This window comes from Cheilinus undulatus, linkage group 24 (assembly GCF_018320785.1).
Source record: "Cheilinus undulatus linkage group 24, ASM1832078v1, whole genome shotgun sequence".
NCBI classification, from domain to species: domain Eukaryota; kingdom Metazoa; phylum Chordata; class Actinopteri; order Labriformes; family Labridae; genus Cheilinus; species Cheilinus undulatus.
Window position 1 is genome coordinate 11461392 of NC_054888.1, and position 20661 is coordinate 11482052.

The following is a 20661-nucleotide window of genomic DNA, read 5'->3' on the forward strand; positions in this document are numbered from 1 at the left end:
GTTAAACTTATGTAGAGTTAAATTAAACACTCTGAAGTATCTTTGTTGGTCCATACTATACAGGTATATAGTTAATGTACAGTTTTAGGGTGTCATGTATTTTCCAGTAAGACAGAGCTGTGGTAACTCTTGAAAACTCTGTGGTGGGGTGGGTCTCCTGTGTCCACAACAAAGCAGTAAGTCAACCTCATAGCAAGGCAATGCTTCCTTTCAGAGCACCTGCAGTGACAGGTGGGAACTCTAACCCGGTAGATAACTTCACCAATGGTGCAAATGTGTCCCACAACAATCTACCAGAAACATGGCCAAAGCCACCGCACCATTTTAACTTTGGCAGTTAAAATCCTGACACTGAGATATCAATAGTGTAATTAGTCAACAGAGGTGGAAAAAGTCTGACAATTGTACAAAGTACAGTAAAAGTACAGTTACTCTGGATAAAACTTACATAAGCAGACTGATTTCAAATGTACCCAAAAAAGTACAAGTACACAAAAAACTATTCAATTACAGAAACCTGAGTTTTATTACTTTCCACCTCTGCATTTTCTAACATAAGTAGGTCTCTTACAATAATTTTACCATCTTCAAAGCATTACTACTAAAGTTTATGTAAAGTTAAGAAAACGGTTACGAACAAACACACTGATAATTAATGTATTTTGGTTTAAATTTGGGCTATTTTAAGATGACATTAGACGTTACGTGGATATTTACGCTGTCAACAGACAACGTCATCACGTACAAGAGCCGTACGTTTATTTTCTTTCACCACCAGATGTCATCCTAACCGTTTATGTCGCGATGTGTTGTTGCTGTGACGTCACCAACCCGGAAGATGATGCAGTTTCCGTTAGGGCTCAACATGCTGGTGTCTGGCGTTCGTTTGAGTTGCAGAAGCTATTCAAATGGATGTTTTACTGATTTTCTAAATGCCCTGCGACTATTATAGAATGATATAAAGTCTCAGTAACAGTTTCCTTCCGGCACACAAAAGAAAGATGTCTGCTTTCAGCGCTGAGTTGATAGACTACCTGGAGGGGAGGATAACGTTTGAGGAGTTTGACAAGAGGAGAGATGAGCGGAAACCTAAGGTACGGTACAGTTTATAGCAGATATGGATACCTAGATGGTTTAGCAGTCATCTGCTCCTGCTAAAGCTGTGCTGTTGGCAGAGCTAGGTCGGCTAGCTGAAACGTCATCCTACAATTCCCTTCAGTCTGCTGCAAAATGTGCAACGTTTCTTTGGGCTGCGTGAAATTAATCTCTCCTTTCTCCACGTAGGATTCAGCTGAAGATGCAGAAGATGATGCTCAGCCCTCTACTTCAGCACAGATACCGGGGAACAGAGGTCAGCAAGCCGTCTATTTGTCTGACGCTACTTTGTTTTGAAATGAGGCCTGGTTGACATGAGACGTGTGATTGGACAGGTCCAGCAAATGCATGACGACAAATAGACAAATAGTTTCCCAGGCTGTGCATGCAGTCTTATCAGCCTTAACCTTGACATGTTATTATGCTAATCCCCCAGTGCTGTTTACAGTTATAGCTCCAATATAACAAAGAGATGAAGACCATAAACTGACCACTTTTGACCTTTTTGGCTGTTTTCCCTCCCCTAATTTACTACACATATGTTGTCCTTGTTTGAAACATAACTTGCTACTTAGAATCTCACACCATTGCCCTATATTTCTCTCCTTACAGAAGAGGGAGTCAGTGCAGGGGTCCAGCTGGCCTTTGCCTCCATGCTGGGTGAAACACCACAACCGCCATCTTCAGACGAGGAGGAGGGTGAAGAAGAAGAAGAAGAAGAAGAAGAGGAGGACAGCTTGAGCTACGTTGATGATGAAAACGATGAGGACTATAAAGTACGGGAGCAAGAAGGGGAAAAGACTGTAGTGGCAGAGCTGGAGGACATGGCAGAGAAGAAGCAGAGGCAACGGGGGAAAGGAGGGAGGGGACGCAGGAAAAGGAAACAGGAGGAGGAAGAGGAGGATCAGGATGTGACGGTCGGGGATGTGTTCGCACTGGAGATGGAGCTGAACCGAGAAAACAAGAAGATGATGAAGGTAAGAAAGGAGAGAAGAGGGTAAAGGTTTCTAGATCTTTTCATGTGTTCTTTTATAATTCTTTGTGCATGTTTGTTTTTAAGGAGCGTCGTCATCGCAGCAAGCTGCCTCGAGCTCTTCGAGGCCTGATGGGAGAAGCCAACATCCGCTACGCCAGAGGAGACAAAGAAGATGCCATCTTGATGTGTATGGAGATCATTAGACAAGGTAGGACACAACTTGTGTTTTGAGAGTCAGGAACAAGGCTTGAACTTGTAGTAAAAATGAAATTCTTTCCCTTTAGCTCCTCTGGCCTTTGAGCCTTTCTCAACGTTGGCGATGATCTACGAGGACAATGAAGACGTGGAGAAAGCGCTGCAGTTTGGTCTGATCGCCGCTCACCTGAACCCTTCAGATTGTGAGGAGTGGATCCGATTGGCTGAGATGTCTTTAGAGCAGGACAACATCCGACAGGCTATCGTTTGCTACTCGAAGGGTTAGTTCAACATTTTAGATCCACATACAAGAAATCTTACCTTCACATTACAACTTTATCTGTGTATCATGAAGCATGTAAAAATGACTAACAGATGGGTAGTCAAATAAAAAATGTGGTTGTACTGTTTTTATACACTGTTTACAAATCTAAACGTGTAAACACATAAATTTCAGTTTCCCCTTGTAAAAATTTTAGTGCACCATATAGTTTAACCTCTAACTTGACACATATCAGAGAATAACACTTCAAGCACAGACACAGATATTATAAATGCACAACTAATGAGGAAAGTGGAAGAAAATCTCCCTGTCTGACACTCCTGGTACGTTTTCATCTTCTTCTTTCCTTGTTCAACAAAAAAAGACAGAAGAAGCCAAAAGAAACGAATGCTATCAAGCTGATTTTGTCACTGAAGCTTGCTCATGTTGCATGCAATCAAAGAACAGTTAAATGTTGTGTTCAAGCTGTAATGCAGCCTCCTGCCACTAGATGGCACTGCAGCTCCAGTTAACGGGCCCTCTCTCTAACCCTTACAAGATCCTCTGGACATTTTGTTCCATTCTTTTTGTTTTGTTTTGTTTTGTTTAAAGCCATTTTACCTGTGTCAAATTTTCCAGAGGATATTCATTTTTTAAAAACTTTGTTGTTTCAGTTGTTTGAAGTAGACTGAAATGGCAAAGCTACAAAAAAGCAGACACATTTGTTCCTAAAGACACAAAATGTCCCATTGAAAATGATATTTTTGATCCCATATTTATCTTAACATAAACTAATGCACTCATTTATGTTAAGATTTTATTTTGGACTGCGAGCGTTCAAGTTTTAATTTTTATATGTGTCCACCAGATGGCTCTACTTTTGCCCTTCAAAGCATGCTGCAAAAATTCACGCTTTTTACATTTTTTTTGCAAGGGTGCTTTGCTCCTGAAATGATAAATTTGTTGCTCTTGTTGTTGGATAATGTGTGTGTATTTTATTTGAGTTTTTGTGATTTTGTTCTATTAAGAACAGAGGAGTTACATAAACAAACAGGCCTTTAAAGGCTAAAAATACCAAAAATATCTATTCTATTTACTATTTCTGCAACATTCTATTAGATTTGTTTATGATTAGTTTGTTATAGATTTGTTATGAGAGAATTTGGTAAGTTTTTCATATAGCCTTTGATTAAGCTCCACACACAGGGTTTTTTGTGGGGGTGTTCTCTTTTGTGCAGTGAACTAGCCTGAATTTAAATGTTACTTTGCTCAGTGGGGGAAGAAGTTCCTCTAATATTGGCAGCCATCTTTGTTTGTGTAAATATTTCCCCTGAGTATTGGCATAAGTTTCCATCCTATATCAGTCAGGACACACCTAAGACTGTTAGTGTGATTGTCTCATTAACCAGACAGTTAATGATAATAATAATGTACTCCTTTCCAAATCCAGCTATCAAGTATGACCCCACCAATGTACGCTACCTGTGGGAGCGCTCCAGCCTCCACATGCGTCTGGGCGAGCACAGACAGTGCATGGACGGCTACAGAAGGATCCTGTCTCTGCTGCCCATGGAGGACGGGGAACACTTCATGCAGCTCTCCAAAGACATGGCCAAGTAGCTGATGCACTGCACACGTCTAAGCATGACATTACAGTCAGGTTTGTTGATTCATAAAAGGTTTATCTTTTCTGTCTATGTTGTTTAGGAGCTACTACGAGAGCAACGACCTGACTGCAGCTCTGGGCGTTATCGAGGACGCTCTGTCTCGACACCCCGACCTGGTCAGCGATGATTTCATCAACATGGCGGCAGAGCTCTACATCGCCAACCGTCAATATAACAAAGCCTTAGAGGTACATATGCCAGTCATAGACAGAAAATGAAAGCTGGATTTTGAGTTGATGAATGATTTTGCGAAGTTTGTGTCTTTCCCCAGGTCTTGGTCAAGTTTGCTGGTGTAGTTTTAGTCAGGGAAGAATCCAAACCAGAAGCTTCTAAAGCAACACAGGAAGAGGAAGTGGCAAAGAAATCGACAGAGGAGCACAAGAAGAAGGATGAGGAAGGCACAGAGTCAAAACCTGCTGAAGAAGCAGCAGCAGAGGACAGTGAGTTCGCAAAAAAAAAACCCAACCCTTCTTTTGGAGCTTTTAAATGCCTTTCACAATATAATTTGTGTTATTTTTTTGGAAAGCATGCTAAAATTCAGTCATATTTGATGTTTTCTGTACGTAAAGGTGTCCACAGACCACTTTTAACCAGCTAGATCACCACAGATAACTGTCTTGAATGACTTTGTTGCAAATACACTGGGAAAAATGACATTTCTGATAGTATCGTGAAATTGACAATGCTACTCATGCTTAAATTGGCCTCTTTTACTTCTGTAAAGGCCTAAAATACTGCACAGAGTCATAACTCTGGCATATTTATTAGTGTGACGTAAGATTTATAAGCAACTTTCTTTATTAAACCCAGAGACAATAGCCTGAGAAAGCTCTAACACTAAAATCTGCGTCTGGTTTATTGTTTTACTGATGAGATAATTGCTTTAGAGAGTCTAACCCCAGGAAGTCAACCATTTTCTTCAGCTTCTATTGTCTCTCTGCAGCTTTGTGTGTCTCGTCATGTGTGGGCACAAATCAACCACGTCAAATTTAGTATCTTTTCATTGTACAGAGAGCTTAAAAGTCATGATTATTCTTTAGAAACAGGTTCTTTGTGTTTTTTAAATGACTATATTGATATATTTAGCACAAGGCAGCAAAGGCAGCATCAATTTCCTGTACTTATGGATTGGCTGCTGTTGAGAGTGCCATTCTCCTTGATTTTACTGTCCATTTTTAGAAATCCTACTACTTTGCACAGTTTATTTCATTCACAAAGATGCGACTAAAGCCTCAAAGAGTATATCTTAAAAGTGCTTGTTTTTTTCCACAGAAAAGCTTATGTTGTTTATTTATTTCTCTTATTTAACCAGGTTTGTCCCAATAATATAATAATACTATTAATTATAATACACTTTATTTGTATAGCACCTTTAAAAACAGAGGTTTACAAAGTTCTTTGACAGGAAGCAGAATCACAGTTTCAAAGCATCAAACACAAACAGTAAAACATCACAAGAAAGACAAAACCCCAACAACAGAAGAACCCATGAAAGACTCAGCCAGCAATGTAACTCCAACATCATAAAAAACTAGCAGAACATTCTAAACCCAAAAATGATGTCAAATTAGAAGACATTATACAACATTATAAAAACCTATTATTATTTTTATTATAAAAATTAAAATCAAAGATCTCTTTTTGCAGGGAGACCTGTTCAAGAATGGCAGCAGTACAGTTCACAGTAAACAATAAGTCCAGTAATAATCAAACAAAAGCCAAACATTGGCTGGCACCAATTTTGGTTTTAAGAGTTTTCACCAAAGATTTGAAAATATTCAGAATCACCAGGTTTTTCAGTTTAAATTCAGATTATTCCAAGCAAATGCAGCAGTAGACCTAAATCCTTTTTTCCTAACACTTTGGGAACAACAAACTGCACAAACTCAAATTAACACAGGTTGTGTAATTCATTCTCAAGATCAAAAGAGAGAAAAGGTAGTCAGGGACTTTGCCTTGACTGGCTTCGTAAATGACCAATGTCAAAGACGACCGGTACTGAAAACAGTCCAGCTGACTTTAGAATCTAAAAAACAATGATGAATAAGAAATCCATAGTTTGTGATAAAGCTCAGAGCTCTATTACACAAACAGTCCAACATAAGAAGACTCTGAGCAGAAGCATTCATGTACAAAACACCATAAACAAGAACAGGTGAAAAGGTAGACTCAACCAGCCTCTTTTTGACCATAAATAGGTCTTGTTTCTGTAGTAAAAACTCAGGTTTTTTTAGCAACATACTGAATGTGCTCCTTAAAAGACTATTTTTTTAATCAAGTAAAAACCCTACATTTTTAAAAGAAGATGCCAAATCAGTGTCTTGACTGTCCTTTGTAACATGATTTCCGGACAGTTTTCTTTCTTTTCTTCTGTTCACGAGGATGTGAAGAACTTCACTTTAGTTTTATCTGAATTTAGTACAAGCTACAGCTGGCTATGCTGATCTTGGACTAGAAAAAGCATGCTGTAGTTTTGTAAAACTTGTGCAGGCGGAAGTGCACAGTTGCAAATAACAGTATCATCAGCATAAAAAGGGAATGAGGAACTGACAATATTCTAGGTATTTTACATACATGTGTTACTCTACGCTGCTCAACCAAAAAGCCAAATTGATGAAAAATAGGCATTTTACATACATGTGTTACTCTACGCTGCTCAACCAAAAAGCCAAATTGTTGAAAAATACCTTTGCAAGAGCCACAATCTAAATGTTGAAAGTGGCAAAAATGGGTTTAAGTGGCAATAAAAATAAGTTAAAGGTGGCAAAATGGTCAAAAAGGGGCAGAAATGAGTGAAAAGAGGCAAAAAAGGGCAGAAAGTGGCAAAAATGGGCTAGAGTGGCAATAAAAATAAGCTAAAGGTGGCAAAATGGACATAAAGTGGAAACAATATGTGAAAAGGGGCGAAAAAGGGCTGAAAGTGGCAAAAAATGGGTGAGAAGTGACAAAAAAATTAGTTACAGGTGGCCAAAATGTGGCAAAAAATGGGTTGAATTGGCAATAAAAAAATTCAAATGTGGCAAAATGGTCAAAAAGCAGCAAAAACGGGTTAAAGTGGTAATAAATATAAGAGACCAAAAACGTGGAGTAAAAGTGGCAAAAATCGGTGAGAATTGACAAAAAATGAGACACAGGTGGTAAAAATGGTCAGAGAGTGGCAAAAACATTTCAAAAAAGTGAAAAGTGACCACAAAAAATGGGGGGAAAAGTGGCATTTGATGGCAAAATGCTGCTTAAATGGGCAACAAAAGGCAAAAAAGTGGGAAAAATTGCAAATAGCAACAAGATATAGAGATAAAAGAGGCAAAAACCCTTGAAAAACTGGGTAAAAATCACCAAAATTTGCAAAAGGTGGCAAAAAGAAGTGGCAAAAGTGGGCTCAAAGCAGTAAGAATGGATTAAAAGTGGCAAAAAAAATTGAAGGGGACAAAAAATTGCAATTAAGGGTGATGGAAATATACAGACATAGTGGTCAAAGAATGGATCCTTGTGGAACTCCAAAGAGAAAAAGTTGAATTGCTGTTTAAGACAAAATTTTAACAACTGAGGCACAATTTCAGCCAAAATACCAGCTGTTAAACCATGAGAGAAACACTGCGTGCCAAAATAAAAGTCTGTTTAATTAAAGGACATTAAAAACTGGAGTCAAATGATTTTAAAGCTCCTCAGTGGTTTGTTATGTTAATGAAATAGAGCATACTAGCAGTCTTCACACCCTAGCTGGGAATTTTCCCACTTCCCCCCATTCCTCTCCACCACACAAGCTGCAGTCGTCCCGTTTATTTTGGGATCATAGTAAAGCTGGTTGATGACCTGGCTGTGTTTGTGTCCAGGTGAAATTAAGGACGTGGAGGTACCAGACAGTGTGCCGGTGGATTTACGGGCCAAACTGATGGTCTGTCTCATTCACCTGCATGTCCTAACCCCTGTGGAGGTAATCAGAGTTTATATACTGATTACGTAAAGAAATTACAGCAGAAAAATTGTCTAACTCTGCCGCTACCCTCCCCCTCACAGGGCCTGGTGTCATCTCTGATGGAGCAGAGCCCAGAGGAGATCGGGGACCTGTACCTGGATGTGGGTGAAGCCTACCTGGAGGAGGGCGAGTACATGGCGGCTCTGCCTCTGCTTTCTGCTCTCGTCATATCTGAGAAGTACAACCTGGCTGTGGTCTGGCTCCGACACGCAGGTGAGAGCAGGAGAAGGCTAGATAGTAGAGAAAAGTGTTCTGCCTTTCTTCAGTAAGAACATGAAAGATTTGCTTGTGCTTGTTTTGAAATCTGAACACAATAAATAACCTGGTTGCAGACTGTTGAATGAGACTTGTTTTAGTTTTCTGTCACTTTGAATGATTTTTCACTGATAAATTTAGATAATTCAAACATTAAACTAATATTAATCCTGCTCAGACAGAAAAAAATCCTCTGTTGTGTGAAATTTTACACTTAAGGTGCAAGACTGTAAATAAAAACACTCCTGAATTTAGCTCTGGCAAGAGAAAGTCAAAACAACTGTTTAATGAACGCCTGCATCTCTTCTCTCTCCCAGAGTGTCTGAAGGCGCTGGGCCACATGGAGGCGGCAGCAGAGAGCTACACTAAAGTTGTGGAGATGGCCCCGCAGCACCTTGAGGCCCGACTCTCTCTGGCCACCCTGCAGCAGCAGCTGGGACGACCAGAGTGCGCCCTCAAGGCTCTGGAGTCCATGTACGACAGCGACACGCTGGCCCAGGACTCATCAGCTGCACAGAAGGCAAGACGCTCTGGTCCTTTAGAAGCCTAGGACAGTTAGTTTTGAAGCGCTTGGCTTTTACTGAGCATTTATGGATTTATCAGGGTGGGTTTAGCTGTAGTCTTTGGTTTAAAAAATCTTCAAGAATTACATGCCTTGAGGGTTTTCTTTTAAATAAAAATAAGTAAGCAAATTTTCAAACACTTTCCAACTAAAAAAATGTGAAATTATATATGTTATAAAGCAGTGGCTCTCGAATGGTGTGGCAAGGCACACTAGTGTACCTTAAGGCAAGTCTAGTTGTGCCTTGAGAATTTGTACAAGCATACGTTATAACTACAACTTAATGACAAGCACTGTAACCAGGCCTGCCCACAGATCTAACTAGGCCCCTGAAAAAAATCCCAGAGAATGAGTCCTCTTCAGTTGTGATTTATTGGTATCATTGCATGTGTGTTGGATCAGTAGCATTGTTGCTAGCATCCTGGCTAACAGTTACCTCATTTAGAGCTGAAACGTGTGGCAGGCTAAATTTGGGTTGAAATTATTCATTCATGCTACTTTTAACCAAGGTAACCATTTTTCTCCCAATTTTTGCAACTTCTTTTGACACCTTTAACTCATTTTTGCCACTTCTTTTTGCTACTTTTAACCAATTTTTTACATATTTAGAACTTTTTGTCACATTTAACCCATTCTTGCCACCTCACTGCCCATTTTGCCTTTATTCTACCACTTTTTATCATCACCTTTAACCTTTTTTTGCCACTTGTTACCAGTTTTGCCTCCTTTTTGCACCTTTCAACCCATTTTTCCCACTATTTGACTTTTTTGGCCACCTTTTGTCCACTTTAGCCATTGTTTTGCAATTTTATTTCCAAATTTTGCCATCGCTTTTTTTTGTTTGTTTTTTAGTTTTTTAAATCACTGTAACCCCTTTTTGCCACTTTCTTCCCTTTTTTTTTGCCAATTTTTGCCATTTTTTCACCCACTTTTTTGCCAGAATTTTTCAGCACTTTTAACCCTTTTTTGCTACTTGTAACCAATTTTTCCACCTCTTTGCCACCTTCAACCCGTTTTTCTCACTGTTAACCCATTTTTGCGACTTTTTTGCCATGTTTTGCACACTTTTGCAACATTTTGCCAAATTATGCTACTCTTTTTTCCTCCGCCAATGAGGTTATGTGATCGGCAGTGTTTGTTAGTTTGTTTGTTTGTTTTTTAGCAACATAACACAAAAACTTATCGATGGATTTTGATGAAATTTTCAGGAAATGTCAGAAATGGCATAAGGAAGAACTGATTAGATTTTGGGAGTGATCCGGATCACAGTCTGGATCCAGGAATTTTTTAAAGGATTCTTCACTATTGGGAGATAGGGCTAATGGTGGTGGTCTGCACTCTCTGAGTGCTTTTTTTAGTTTTTTTAAATCAGTTATCCATTTTTGCCACTTTCTTGCCTCTTTTCGCCCGTTTTTTTGCCATTTTTGACCACTTTTTGCCACTTTTGCCACTTTGAACAAAATCATTTAAAACCCATTTTTCTGGCATCCTCATGTTTGTACACACTATGGCAAACCAATAAAAAGGAAATTCTGTTGTAAGGGGATTACAGTTTTAAGAAGGCTTTATCTTACCAGAGCATACATAAATAAATACAACTGATTTGTTGTTGCTTTTTATTTATTATTCAGGTTAAATATATTGGGTATTGCAGCTTAATTTAACAATGGATCATGGTTTTGCTGACCCTTCATGATCCCCAAATTGCCTGGACCCAAGAAAGCTCTCCCCTTTACCCCCTCTTATGGGCGGCCTAGACTGTAAGCCTATTTAGAGAGTATGTTTTAAAAAGATATGAATATGGTGTGCCTTTGGCAAAAAAGAAAGTTTGAAAACCACTGTTTTAAAGAAGATGGAGAAACCTAAAGACACCTCTTTAAAATATTTAGTTGAAATATTGACTTTATACACTTTTCTATAGATTTATTTACAGATAAAGTTTAGGCAGATAAAACATGAGTTGTTTTGGGAGGTAAAAGGTTTATTTATTATATTTTTATACAAACTATTTTTGTATATTTTTGTAGGAATTAAAGCTGCTGCTGCATCGTTCTACGCTGCTGAAGACTCAGGGACAAACAGAGGGCTACCTGGATGCTATGATCAGCATGATCTCCATGCTGCTGAAGGTAACAGCTGATGCTCTGTGTCTTTACGAAGGGTTTTGGATGATTTGTGACGTGGATTTTTTTATTTTTATTATATGAAGTTGGGAGCAAGTTATTAAGCATTAGCATGAAGTAATTATGCAGTAAGTTAGCTTTTTACTATTACAAATGTAGTATCAAATAAAACAAGGAAAAAATAAAATCTAAGAACACTTGGTCAAATAAATGTGAACAGTTAGCTGGAATGTGTAACATACTTTACAAGGAGGTAGGGGTGTAAATAAGTAAAAATGAAATTAAAATGATTCAGTAATATGTGATTGTGCTCTACATAAAGTTTTACACGTTTGTGTTTCAGGTGGCGATGCAGCGAGCTAAGGTGTGCGTGCGCTCTGTCATCGTGTCAGGCGAGAGTCACCTGAGGCTGGTGAAGGTGAACAACGTAGTGCCAGAGTTTGACGACCATGAAGCTGCTTATTTAGACAACACAGGTAAAAACACACACATATGTTTGAATCTTCATACCCGGTGACCTGGCTGGCATACGGAGCTCCTAGTTGGCAGGAGACAAATGGTTGGCTAAGATAGTGTTTCCTGTCAGCACTTTGTAACGGTCACCATATGTGAAAAAACGCTGTGAAATGCCCTTTAAAGGGAGTGTGTTGGAAACTTAGAAAGGTTTAGCAAAAACCGCCTGTTTTAACCTAATAGGTATTGGATTAATGAAAAGTTTGGGGAATTTTTGAGGATATACACTGATGCTAAATAAAACCACTTTTTAAGAATATTTTTCACACCAAAATCACTGTTTTCTGCATCATATCTAAAAATTTACTTGCTGACACCAATAAACATCTGATAGGCTCCAATTTACTGATGCCATTTTGTAATCCTCTAAATTTATTTAAAAGGTGCAAACTATAGGTTGAAAGAGGCAAAAAAAGTGGAGAAAAGGGGTTAAAAAGTGACAAAATTCAGTTTAAAGTGGCAAAAGGGGTTAAAAAATGGCAAATATGTATGACCCCCCAAAAACCGCTTTTCCTATATCTCTTGACATTTCATATACAGTGAATTAAGGCAGATAAATCAGCTCTGTCTGTTGTGCTGAGAAATCTCACATGCCTTTCATTTTTGGGCATTTGCCACTTTTTTCTCAGTTCAGGTCTTTTAATAGGTCCTAAACTTGATTCTGACATTGAGCTGACATACCATCAAGACTGTTTCAGAGTATGCTTGAAATCAGAAAATGTACGCCCTACTTACTTAACAATCCACAGTACACTCGTAAACAGCGTTAACTCTTAAAGTCGTGGTGTGTTTTGTTCTCTGACCTCAGGTAAAACCAACGTCCTCTCCAAAGAGGACTGGTGGCAGCTGCTGATGAGCTGCGTGCTGACGCTGTGTGAGGTGAAACGCTACGAAGAGGCCGAGCTGCTGGTGGAGTCAGCCATGGAGTTCTTCTCTTTCTACGACAACAAGCCCAAGAGGAAGGAGTTAGAGTTCTTCGGACTGTCCGCAACCATCCTGGACCGTAACTACTACAAAGCCTACAACTACATCAGGTAGGGATGGAATGTTTTATAAACTTTAAAGGATGACATCGTCTTCAAAGCTAGAGGACAGAGTGTTCATGAAGCTGGGGATGTTGGCGCCTTTTACCTCCATTTTTGACAAAAAGTAGGCCATAGTTGGCAAATTTTGGTTGAGTGGTAACACTCAGGAGTAAATTTTAGCCATTTGCACAAGATTTTACCTTATTTGTCTTCTTTTTTTGGAATGACAGGACTGTTTCCCCAAGAAAATGATCTTGATAAATCTTGAGAAAATGAAGTAAAAATAAGTGTGTGCTTGCATTCTGCATATATTTGTTTTGTCTTGTTCCTTCATGGTTTGTTCCATCTGAAGTTCAAACTTGTCATTTTTAAATATCTTTTTGTGGTTGAAATGTTTTTTTTTTTTACTGGACCATACCTACAACAAAGCCTACAACTACTAGACCTCTTTATACATCTCCATTAGTGGAAGAAAAATTAACTTTATTTGAACTATTATCTGTTCTTTTTATTAGATTGATGCTGATGGAAAATGTGGATCTGCCTCAGCTGTGGAATATTTTTAACCAGGTGAGTCTAAGGTTGTTTTAAAACTCTATGTGTGTGTCATTTTATGTTAAAGTAAAAACATTTCTTTTCTCTCCCTCAGCTGACGATAACCTCCCAGCACCAGCGCCACCACCGCTTCTGTCTGCGTCTGCTGCTAAAACACCCCGACAACCACGCCCTGTGTGTGCTCTGTGGACACAACGCCATGGTGTCAGGGAGCTTCAAACATGCTCTGGGTACAAAAACACAAAATCTGCTGCTGACTGCACTGCTTGTTCTGCTTGTAAAGTACAAACTGTTTTGAAATTCCCTAAGCTGCTGTGTCCTTCCCATGATGCTCCGGGTTGTCTCTTTTTACTTTGACAACATAGTTTGTTTCTGTTCCTCCAGTTGGCAGTCACATATCACGAAAAAATGACCAGCTGACAGAGGTTTCATGTGACTTTGGTTTGGAACACCTTTCATTGGCAGGAAAAGATACAGTTTATTGGTTTCTGCCTAAGTTTTGAGTGTTTGTGCAGTGCGTAAATGCCCTATGTAATTAAAAACTAACTTGGATAATGCTGAAGAAGGAGACACAAGTCTTACACGCCTGCTCCTTTTGACAAAAATCCCTTTAAACTTGTAGTAAGAATCATAAACCTTCCTGTAGAAAAGACCTTCCTCTGCTACCTTGTATCACCCCGCCAAGCTCCGCCTACTACATGACACACAAAGTTGCCACTAAACACAGTCAGGTCCATTCGTCTTGTTATTTCATGATTAATTTCATTGCAAACTTTATTGATTCTCAATAGGACCTTGAGACTTCTCCTGTCTCTAATGCTGAGGATGACGCAGCCACATTAAATGAGCACAAATAACAAATCTGATCTGCTAGAAATACATGTTGGAAAAAAATGTCTTGAAATCAAAGTCCTGAACTCTGCAAGAGGAGTAATAACTTTGAAGTTTGGAGTTTTCTGCAGAGCTTTCAATGAATGACGGTCATCTAAGGGAAATGTGGTTTTACCAAGGTGCTTCACAGCCTAACAACACTATTAGCTTTTCAACCAGTCTCCTCTGTAAACTGCAATTCTTGCACGGTCAAACGCAACTTGAGAGTAAACAAGCTAGCTGTTAGCAACCTGCTACATCTGTTGCTGCAATTTCCATCCAACATCCCTCCCGTCATGTGGTTCACCAGCTTGCTTCATGCTTCATGTTGCACTGGCTGTGTTTGTTGTGCTTCCTCCTTGGGTCAGCTTGCTTCCTGATCGGACATCACTGTTCAATTTAACAGACCTGCTCATGCCTGCTTGGCTGTCCTCGGTGTCCCTCCCACTCAACAAGACTTATGTAATATTGAACATGTTTAATCGGGGCCAAAAATCAGCACAGTTGTCTTGTACCTTGTCCAAGAGAGAGCTGCTTGAATTTCTCTCAGGACTAATGAAGTACTTACCTACCGAACTGTCTACCTACTGAACTTCGTACCAAACTTAATCCATTCATTTTCTACACAGCTTATCCCATTGTGGGTCACTGGGGGGCTGGAGCCTATCCAAGGGTACACCCTGGACTGGTTGCCAGTCAATCACAGGGCTGACATATAAAGACAGACAGCTAGGCAAGCTCACATTCACACCTATAGCTGATGTAGAGTCACCAGTTAACCTAATGAGCATGTTTTTGGTGGTGGGAGGAAGCCGGAGCACCTGAAGCAAACCCACACATGCACGAGGAGAACATGCAGACTCCACATGAAAAGGCCCTGACTGGGAAGCAACCAGAAACCGTCTTGCTGTGAGGCAGCAGCGCGAACCCCTGTGCCACTGTGCCGCCCCATTTTTATCAGCTCCTTTTTACAATTATCGACCAAATGTGTAAATTCCACAGGCTTTCTTAATCCTGCAGGTCCATTATGTGCCTGTGTAGAATAGTGTGCCTTTCTTATTGAACCTTGTACAAGGAAAATTGCTTTGCCTTTCAGTAGTAGTTAGAAAAAGAGGAAAATCTCAGCTGTAAGAAAGACATTGATCCATCATGACACTAGACTAGTTGGAGATTATGGTTTTAAATTTTTCTCCATGATTTCTGTCTTTAGGTCAGTACATCCAGGCCTTTAAGACTCACCCCAACGACCCGCTCTCCAGCCTGTGCGTTGGCCTCACCTTCTTCCACATGGCGTGTCAGAAGTACGTGGCCAAACGACACACGCTGGTGCTGCAGGTACACTTTCTGATTAGACTCTGTCATCTTTCCAATCACACAGTCTTGCTGCTTTTTAACATTTAAGTGTGTTTGCAGGGTTTCTCCTTCCTGTGGCGGTACGTGGAGCTGCGTGGAGAGTGTCAGGAGAGCATGTACAACCTGGGCAGAGCGCTGCATCAGATAGGCCTCACACATCTGGCCATACACTATTATCAGAAGGCTCTGACAATACCTGCACAGAAACTGGAAGTATGTAGACATTCAACATTCATAAAGCAACTTATATCTCTTATTATGATGTTGTAAATGTATTTTGTCTATCCTTCTTTTCATTTTTTCTCCATTCGTCTTCTGTGCAGGGCATCCCGGACGATCAGGTGGACCTGAGCAGGGAGATCGCCTTCAACCTCTCCCTTATCTACCAGTCCAGTGGGAACATGGAGATGGCCCGGCAGTTAATCAAGACACACTGCATTATTTAAAAGTGAACACAAATGCCTCATTTTGACTGTTTTTGTTGGGTGTGTAGACTTTGTGATTCAGACCCTGAAAATGCTGCTTTTTGTAGATATAGAGGACTTAAAATGACTTGTTCTTTAATAGTCCTGCACTACAATCGATGAAAAATACATATATATCTACCTTTTATTGGTACTAAATAGGCAAAAAATAATTATGGATTTTTTTACACTTCTTTAAGAAATACTCAGGGTTATCATAGAGGGTACATATAAAATAAAACTTAGTTATTAATCTCTTTATGGACATTTAAGGTATTTTTCTGTTGCTGTAGGCTTTGGCTACACATACTTAAGCCATCAGTTCACATGTGTTGTGTATGTAAGGCTATGTAAGTAACTTTTTTCTCCTTGTATTTATATTTTTCAAGTTTAAGAGTCACTGCTTTTCATTACAGGCTCATATCTAGGATTATAGTTTACATATCTTCTTTTTGTTTATTTTCTACTAGCTTGTCTACTCTTGTAAATATTCAACATCCTGTTTCCATTTTGTCAAATCAATTATATTTTTGTAAACAAAACACTTCCTGTTTCGCTTTCAGTAGTAAAATTAGGCATCTTGTTGCTTAGATTTTGAGATTCTTTTAAAAAAATGCATGGATGGACTTTTCCTTTTGTTGTTGCAGGGATTATGGTGGTGGGATTACTTGCCAAACCCCGCCGCCCTGTCTCCCATCCCAACCGTCTGCTCCCACTGGGGTCACTGCACTCCATCTAGGCCAGCAGCAGGGGTAGACCAGGTCTTTGTGGACTACATCTACAGGTCAATGTCTAGTTTTGAATAATCAGTTATTTTAGATGGATTTTGATTTTACTGCAGCAGTGTGCAAAAAAATACCTGGGGAAAACACTGCCAGGTCATAATTCAAATATAATTTTTATTTCATATAAACAGTTTGGTTATGTCACATTGGGATGAAAAGCAGAACCCTGCTCCTTACTTGCTGTATGCACCGTTTACTTTGAAAATTCAAGTGGAATGAGTTAAGCCCCCCTTTTATCCTAAGATGACCTCCTTCAGCAGCATCACTGTCCACAAATAAAATTAAAACAACACTTTTTTAAAAAAGCCCAAGTCAACATACACCTATGTTTTATTCATTCATCTACCAGAGTTGTTTTATGTAAGGTTTTCACTTGTTTATCATGTTGCCACTTGTTTCCCCCAGAAGCTTTTCTCTGTTGTGCCGTTGTAATGATGCTATCCACGCCTTTGTAGCTCTTACAGAAGGTTTTCTAGCAAGCCTGGAGCGTGGGTGATGTTCCAGAGTCTTCAAAGATTTAATCCACACCAGTAACTCTGATATTGAACATCTTTTTATCCATTTTATCATCCATTTTTTGATCGTCACTAACACCAACCTTTAGTATTTGCAGACGAATGTGACGTCATTCCCAGTTCCGACTTCCGACCTCCGAGGTAAATGGAACGCAGCATAATCCTCCACCTCAAAAGGTTGCTCTGGGGCAGTTGTGCTGCGGGTCAGCATGTCAATGTCCATTTTTCTTTGTAAATCTCTTTTTTAAAACAATCAAAATTGGTTAAAAATGGCAGAAACATGCTGAAAAAGTGGTGCAAACTGATTAAAAAGTGGCATAATGGGTCTAACGTGGCATAACCGGGCTCTACAAACAGCCAAATGTGGTTAAACTTGGCAAAAATTGAATAAAGAGTGGTGCAAATTGAGTAAAAAATACGCTAAAATGAGTTAACAGAGGCAACTTTAGCTAGAATGTGTCAGAAAAAGAAGTGGAAAGGGTTAAAAAGTCGTGAAAATGGGTGAAAAAGGATTAAAATGTTGCAAACATTCGTAAAAACAGCCAATTTAAAAAAAAAAATCATGAAAGTGGAAAAATGGGCAGAAAACGTAGCTTAAATGGGTTCAAAATGGCACAAATAAATGATTTCAACATCAGAACACAATGATAGTTTTACACTTTTCAGGTCCAAAATGAGGAAACTGTTAGCCAGGATGCTAGCACCAATGCTACTGATCCAACACACATGCTATACTATCCATAAATCACAGCTGGGGAGGGCCCATTCTCTGGGTTTGTCAGTCAAAATCACCTTTTCTGTCCTTTATCCTTTTGTATGATCATCTTTTGTTTTACATGTTTGTAATAAAAAAATTTAGAATCAAAGCTTAAAGCAGCGTAAAGCACAAGAATTGGTGCGTGTCCTCTTTGGGCTTCCTTATCTACCAGCATCTTTTCCGCCTAACCTCCTGGGAACCTATTTGCGACCTCTTTTATGCCCGCGAGCCTCCTGTTGAATACCTGTGATCCACAAAGGGGGGGTAGTGGGAGGTGTTCAGTCAGTTATTTTGATGCTGAGCTCGGGCAGTATGGACTCCAACAACAGGGCCCGTCTTTGAAAACAAAGTTAATAACACGCACTTAAGACGAGAGTCTGCGGTAAAAATCGGACTGCGGTTGTTTTTTATTCTCCTCCACGATGGCAGCGCGCGCGGGCAGCGGGAATAAAGTGCGTGAAGCGGCGGAAACAGGGCGGCGGATGTGAAGTGGACCAGCCAAATAAATAAGATATGAACGCGTCTTTCTCTCTACACAGGCTGGCAATACCACGGAGAAGTAAACGAGGCTGCGCAGAGAGCGAGATGGCAACCATGATTTAGATGCAATAAGTGTTAAAAGCTGACATTTTCAAAGGGAGCTTTCGTGTTGACCGCAGGTTGGAACTACCGGGAGGCAGCGGCGCAGCGCCCGGGCTTTGGTGCGCCGGATCCGGCTTGGAAGCAGATGAAGGGTCGGTGGTGCTCGGGCCGTGTGGCTGTCCGTCGTCCATGATTGAGCGGCTGCTTCGGGGATATATTTGGCATGCAGGCTGGGCTAAACACGACATTTCATTAGCTGCAGCAAAGGTAAGCAAGGTGTCTCCTGTGTAAGTGTTTATTTATATGCTGCTTTCATGTGGATCTGACAGCCCGCTTTGACAGCATCACGACATTAATTGACGTTTTCTGCAAACGTATTCCGTTACACAGCCTATTTTTGCACTCATCAATCTGTTTGGTGCTCTGTGAAGGGCTGCCACCGACTGGGCTGGTATTATGAGCAGATGAAGTCATGCTTTGATGTGCAACAGTGACTAAGAAAGGCCTCACAGAAACAACAACAAAGCCAGACAAAAAAATCTTTGTCCTGCTGCATCATGTGTTGCTGTCAAAAGGAAAAGATCTTTAAGGCAAATAAGGGTGATTTGAAGCTGCTGGTGCACACGTGCAGCTCGTGAATAAATCAGTGAGTAAATCAGATCAGAGCTGTAGTCTGCTCGCACAATCAGATCAATCCCAGCATAACAGGCCTGCTCATCTCCTATTTCCTCCCTAATAGCTTCAACATAGTCTGACCCTGATTCTAATCCGTGCATAATAAACTGCAGTGTGGACTGAGGTCATATTTATCAGGAAATGTGTGTTTGCCTGAAATAATCTGCACACAGATGAGAATAGGATTTTTATAGCATGCTGCAGTACTTCACTTTTTCTCTCTAAAGCAAAAGGATTTAAACTTAGAGCTGTACTGTATACTCTGGCATATGCAGCATCAGTCATCAGGAGGAGGGAATATCCCCACTGTCCTCCCTGATGGTTAAAGAACCAGCCAGTTCGCTCAAGGACACTTCTGCAGGGCAAGACCTTCGCCCAACTGACGTAGGATCTATATTCCCCTACCACTCTGCTCCATGTTGTTATTACACTCCTATACAAGGGCGATTCTCAAGTGTGTTCAGCCTATTTTTGACTACTAGCATTATTGACCCGATATCTGAGACCTCAGTGCATCCTCCTTGGTACTTTTGCTTGAACTAAACCTCCCAACTACATCAGTAAAGATCATTTCCAGTATTCATTTGGATAAAACTTGCAAAAATGTTGTGAAACTGACAAATTCACCCTAATGTGACTTCACCAGTTGATAGTGAGGCACTGATTGTGGAGTTAAAGCTGCAGAATTTGCGCTCTTGTAGATTTGTTACCTATGCCCCACTTTGACCGCTAATGCCAGGCACTGGCACTTGCTCTCAAGGGGGTTTAAAAACTCACATTTAAGACTCCAAAAGAAGCTGACATCCCCTGAAACTTCCTGTAAAGCAACAAAGATAACTCTATATAAACAGTTTATACAACAGGCATTCTGTAAACAAGCTGATAGCCAAGTTTAATCCATCATGACGTCACCAGGGATCATTTGTAAGACTTTAAACTTGCTTTCACTATAGAAATAACACAGATTTGAACTGAAAGTCCATGTAAATTTAAAGCATCAGTGGATCCCGATTTCAGAAAGAGGCTGAAGTGATTGAATTTTCTTCCTGAAATGACAACTGAGTCTTGCAGAGCTAACCAAGTTAACTAACATTAATGCTCCAGGCTAAGTTTGTATTAGTTAAATCATTTTGATAAGACAGCCTTTTACAAAACTGTCTGATTCAACACCATATTGGATTACAGCTGGTTTTGCTTTAGTGTAAGCCTGCCAACTTTACTGCATCAAATATTATCCTATACTCTGATTTAATGCTACCTTTAGTGAGAAAAAAATACTGCGTAGTTGTGATAGTTGTAAGCCGTAAAGTATGAACTGCTTTCAATGTTTCCCCTTGGAAGACAGCAGTGACATCCCACCTAGCCTCACTTTGTATGTTTGCTTTTTGTGTTTGTGCTCTTTTTTTGACAGTATTCATAAGCAGTAAGTTGTATAAAGATGCTCAGATAACATTAC

At 39.9% G+C, this 20661-nt stretch overlaps 2 protein-coding genes across 3 annotated transcripts in view; both read left to right on the forward strand.

Moving 5' to 3' along the window:
• The first annotated feature begins 844 nt into the window (after positions 1 to 844).
• gtf3c3 (general transcription factor IIIC, polypeptide 3) lies at positions 845 to 17722 on the forward strand. Of its 2 annotated transcripts, XM_041782288.1 has the most exons (20): positions 845 to 1094; positions 1285 to 1351; positions 1708 to 2072; positions 2156 to 2279; positions 2356 to 2547; positions 3979 to 4144; positions 4236 to 4383; positions 4467 to 4635; positions 8029 to 8129; positions 8213 to 8384; positions 8744 to 8946; positions 11016 to 11117; positions 11455 to 11587; positions 12433 to 12658; positions 13165 to 13219; positions 13299 to 13434; positions 15285 to 15409; positions 15488 to 15640; positions 15751 to 15875; positions 16539 to 17722. In XM_041782288.1, exons 1-19 carry the CDS (start codon positions 1002 to 1004, stop codon positions 15871 to 15873), a joined length of 2853 nt encoding a protein of 950 aa, XP_041638222.1. In that variant the 5' UTR covers positions 845 to 1001; the 3' UTR covers positions 15874 to 15875; positions 16539 to 17722. The 2 variants fall into 2 exon arrangements, with proteins under 2 accessions (XP_041638222.1, XP_041638221.1); XM_041782287.1 differs by lacking the exon at positions 16539 to 17722 and having other exon boundaries at positions 15751 to 16481.
• A 529-nt stretch (positions 17723 to 18251) lies between these two features.
• hecw2b (HECT, C2 and WW domain containing E3 ubiquitin protein ligase 2b) overlaps positions 18252 to 20661 on the forward strand; it is a 47960-nt gene continuing 45550 nt past the window's right edge. Inside the window, exon 1 of the mRNA XM_041782285.1 lies at positions 18252 to 18797. The gene's annotated coding sequence lies outside the window, so the exon portion shown is untranslated. The remainder of the gene's footprint in view (positions 18798 to 20661) is intronic.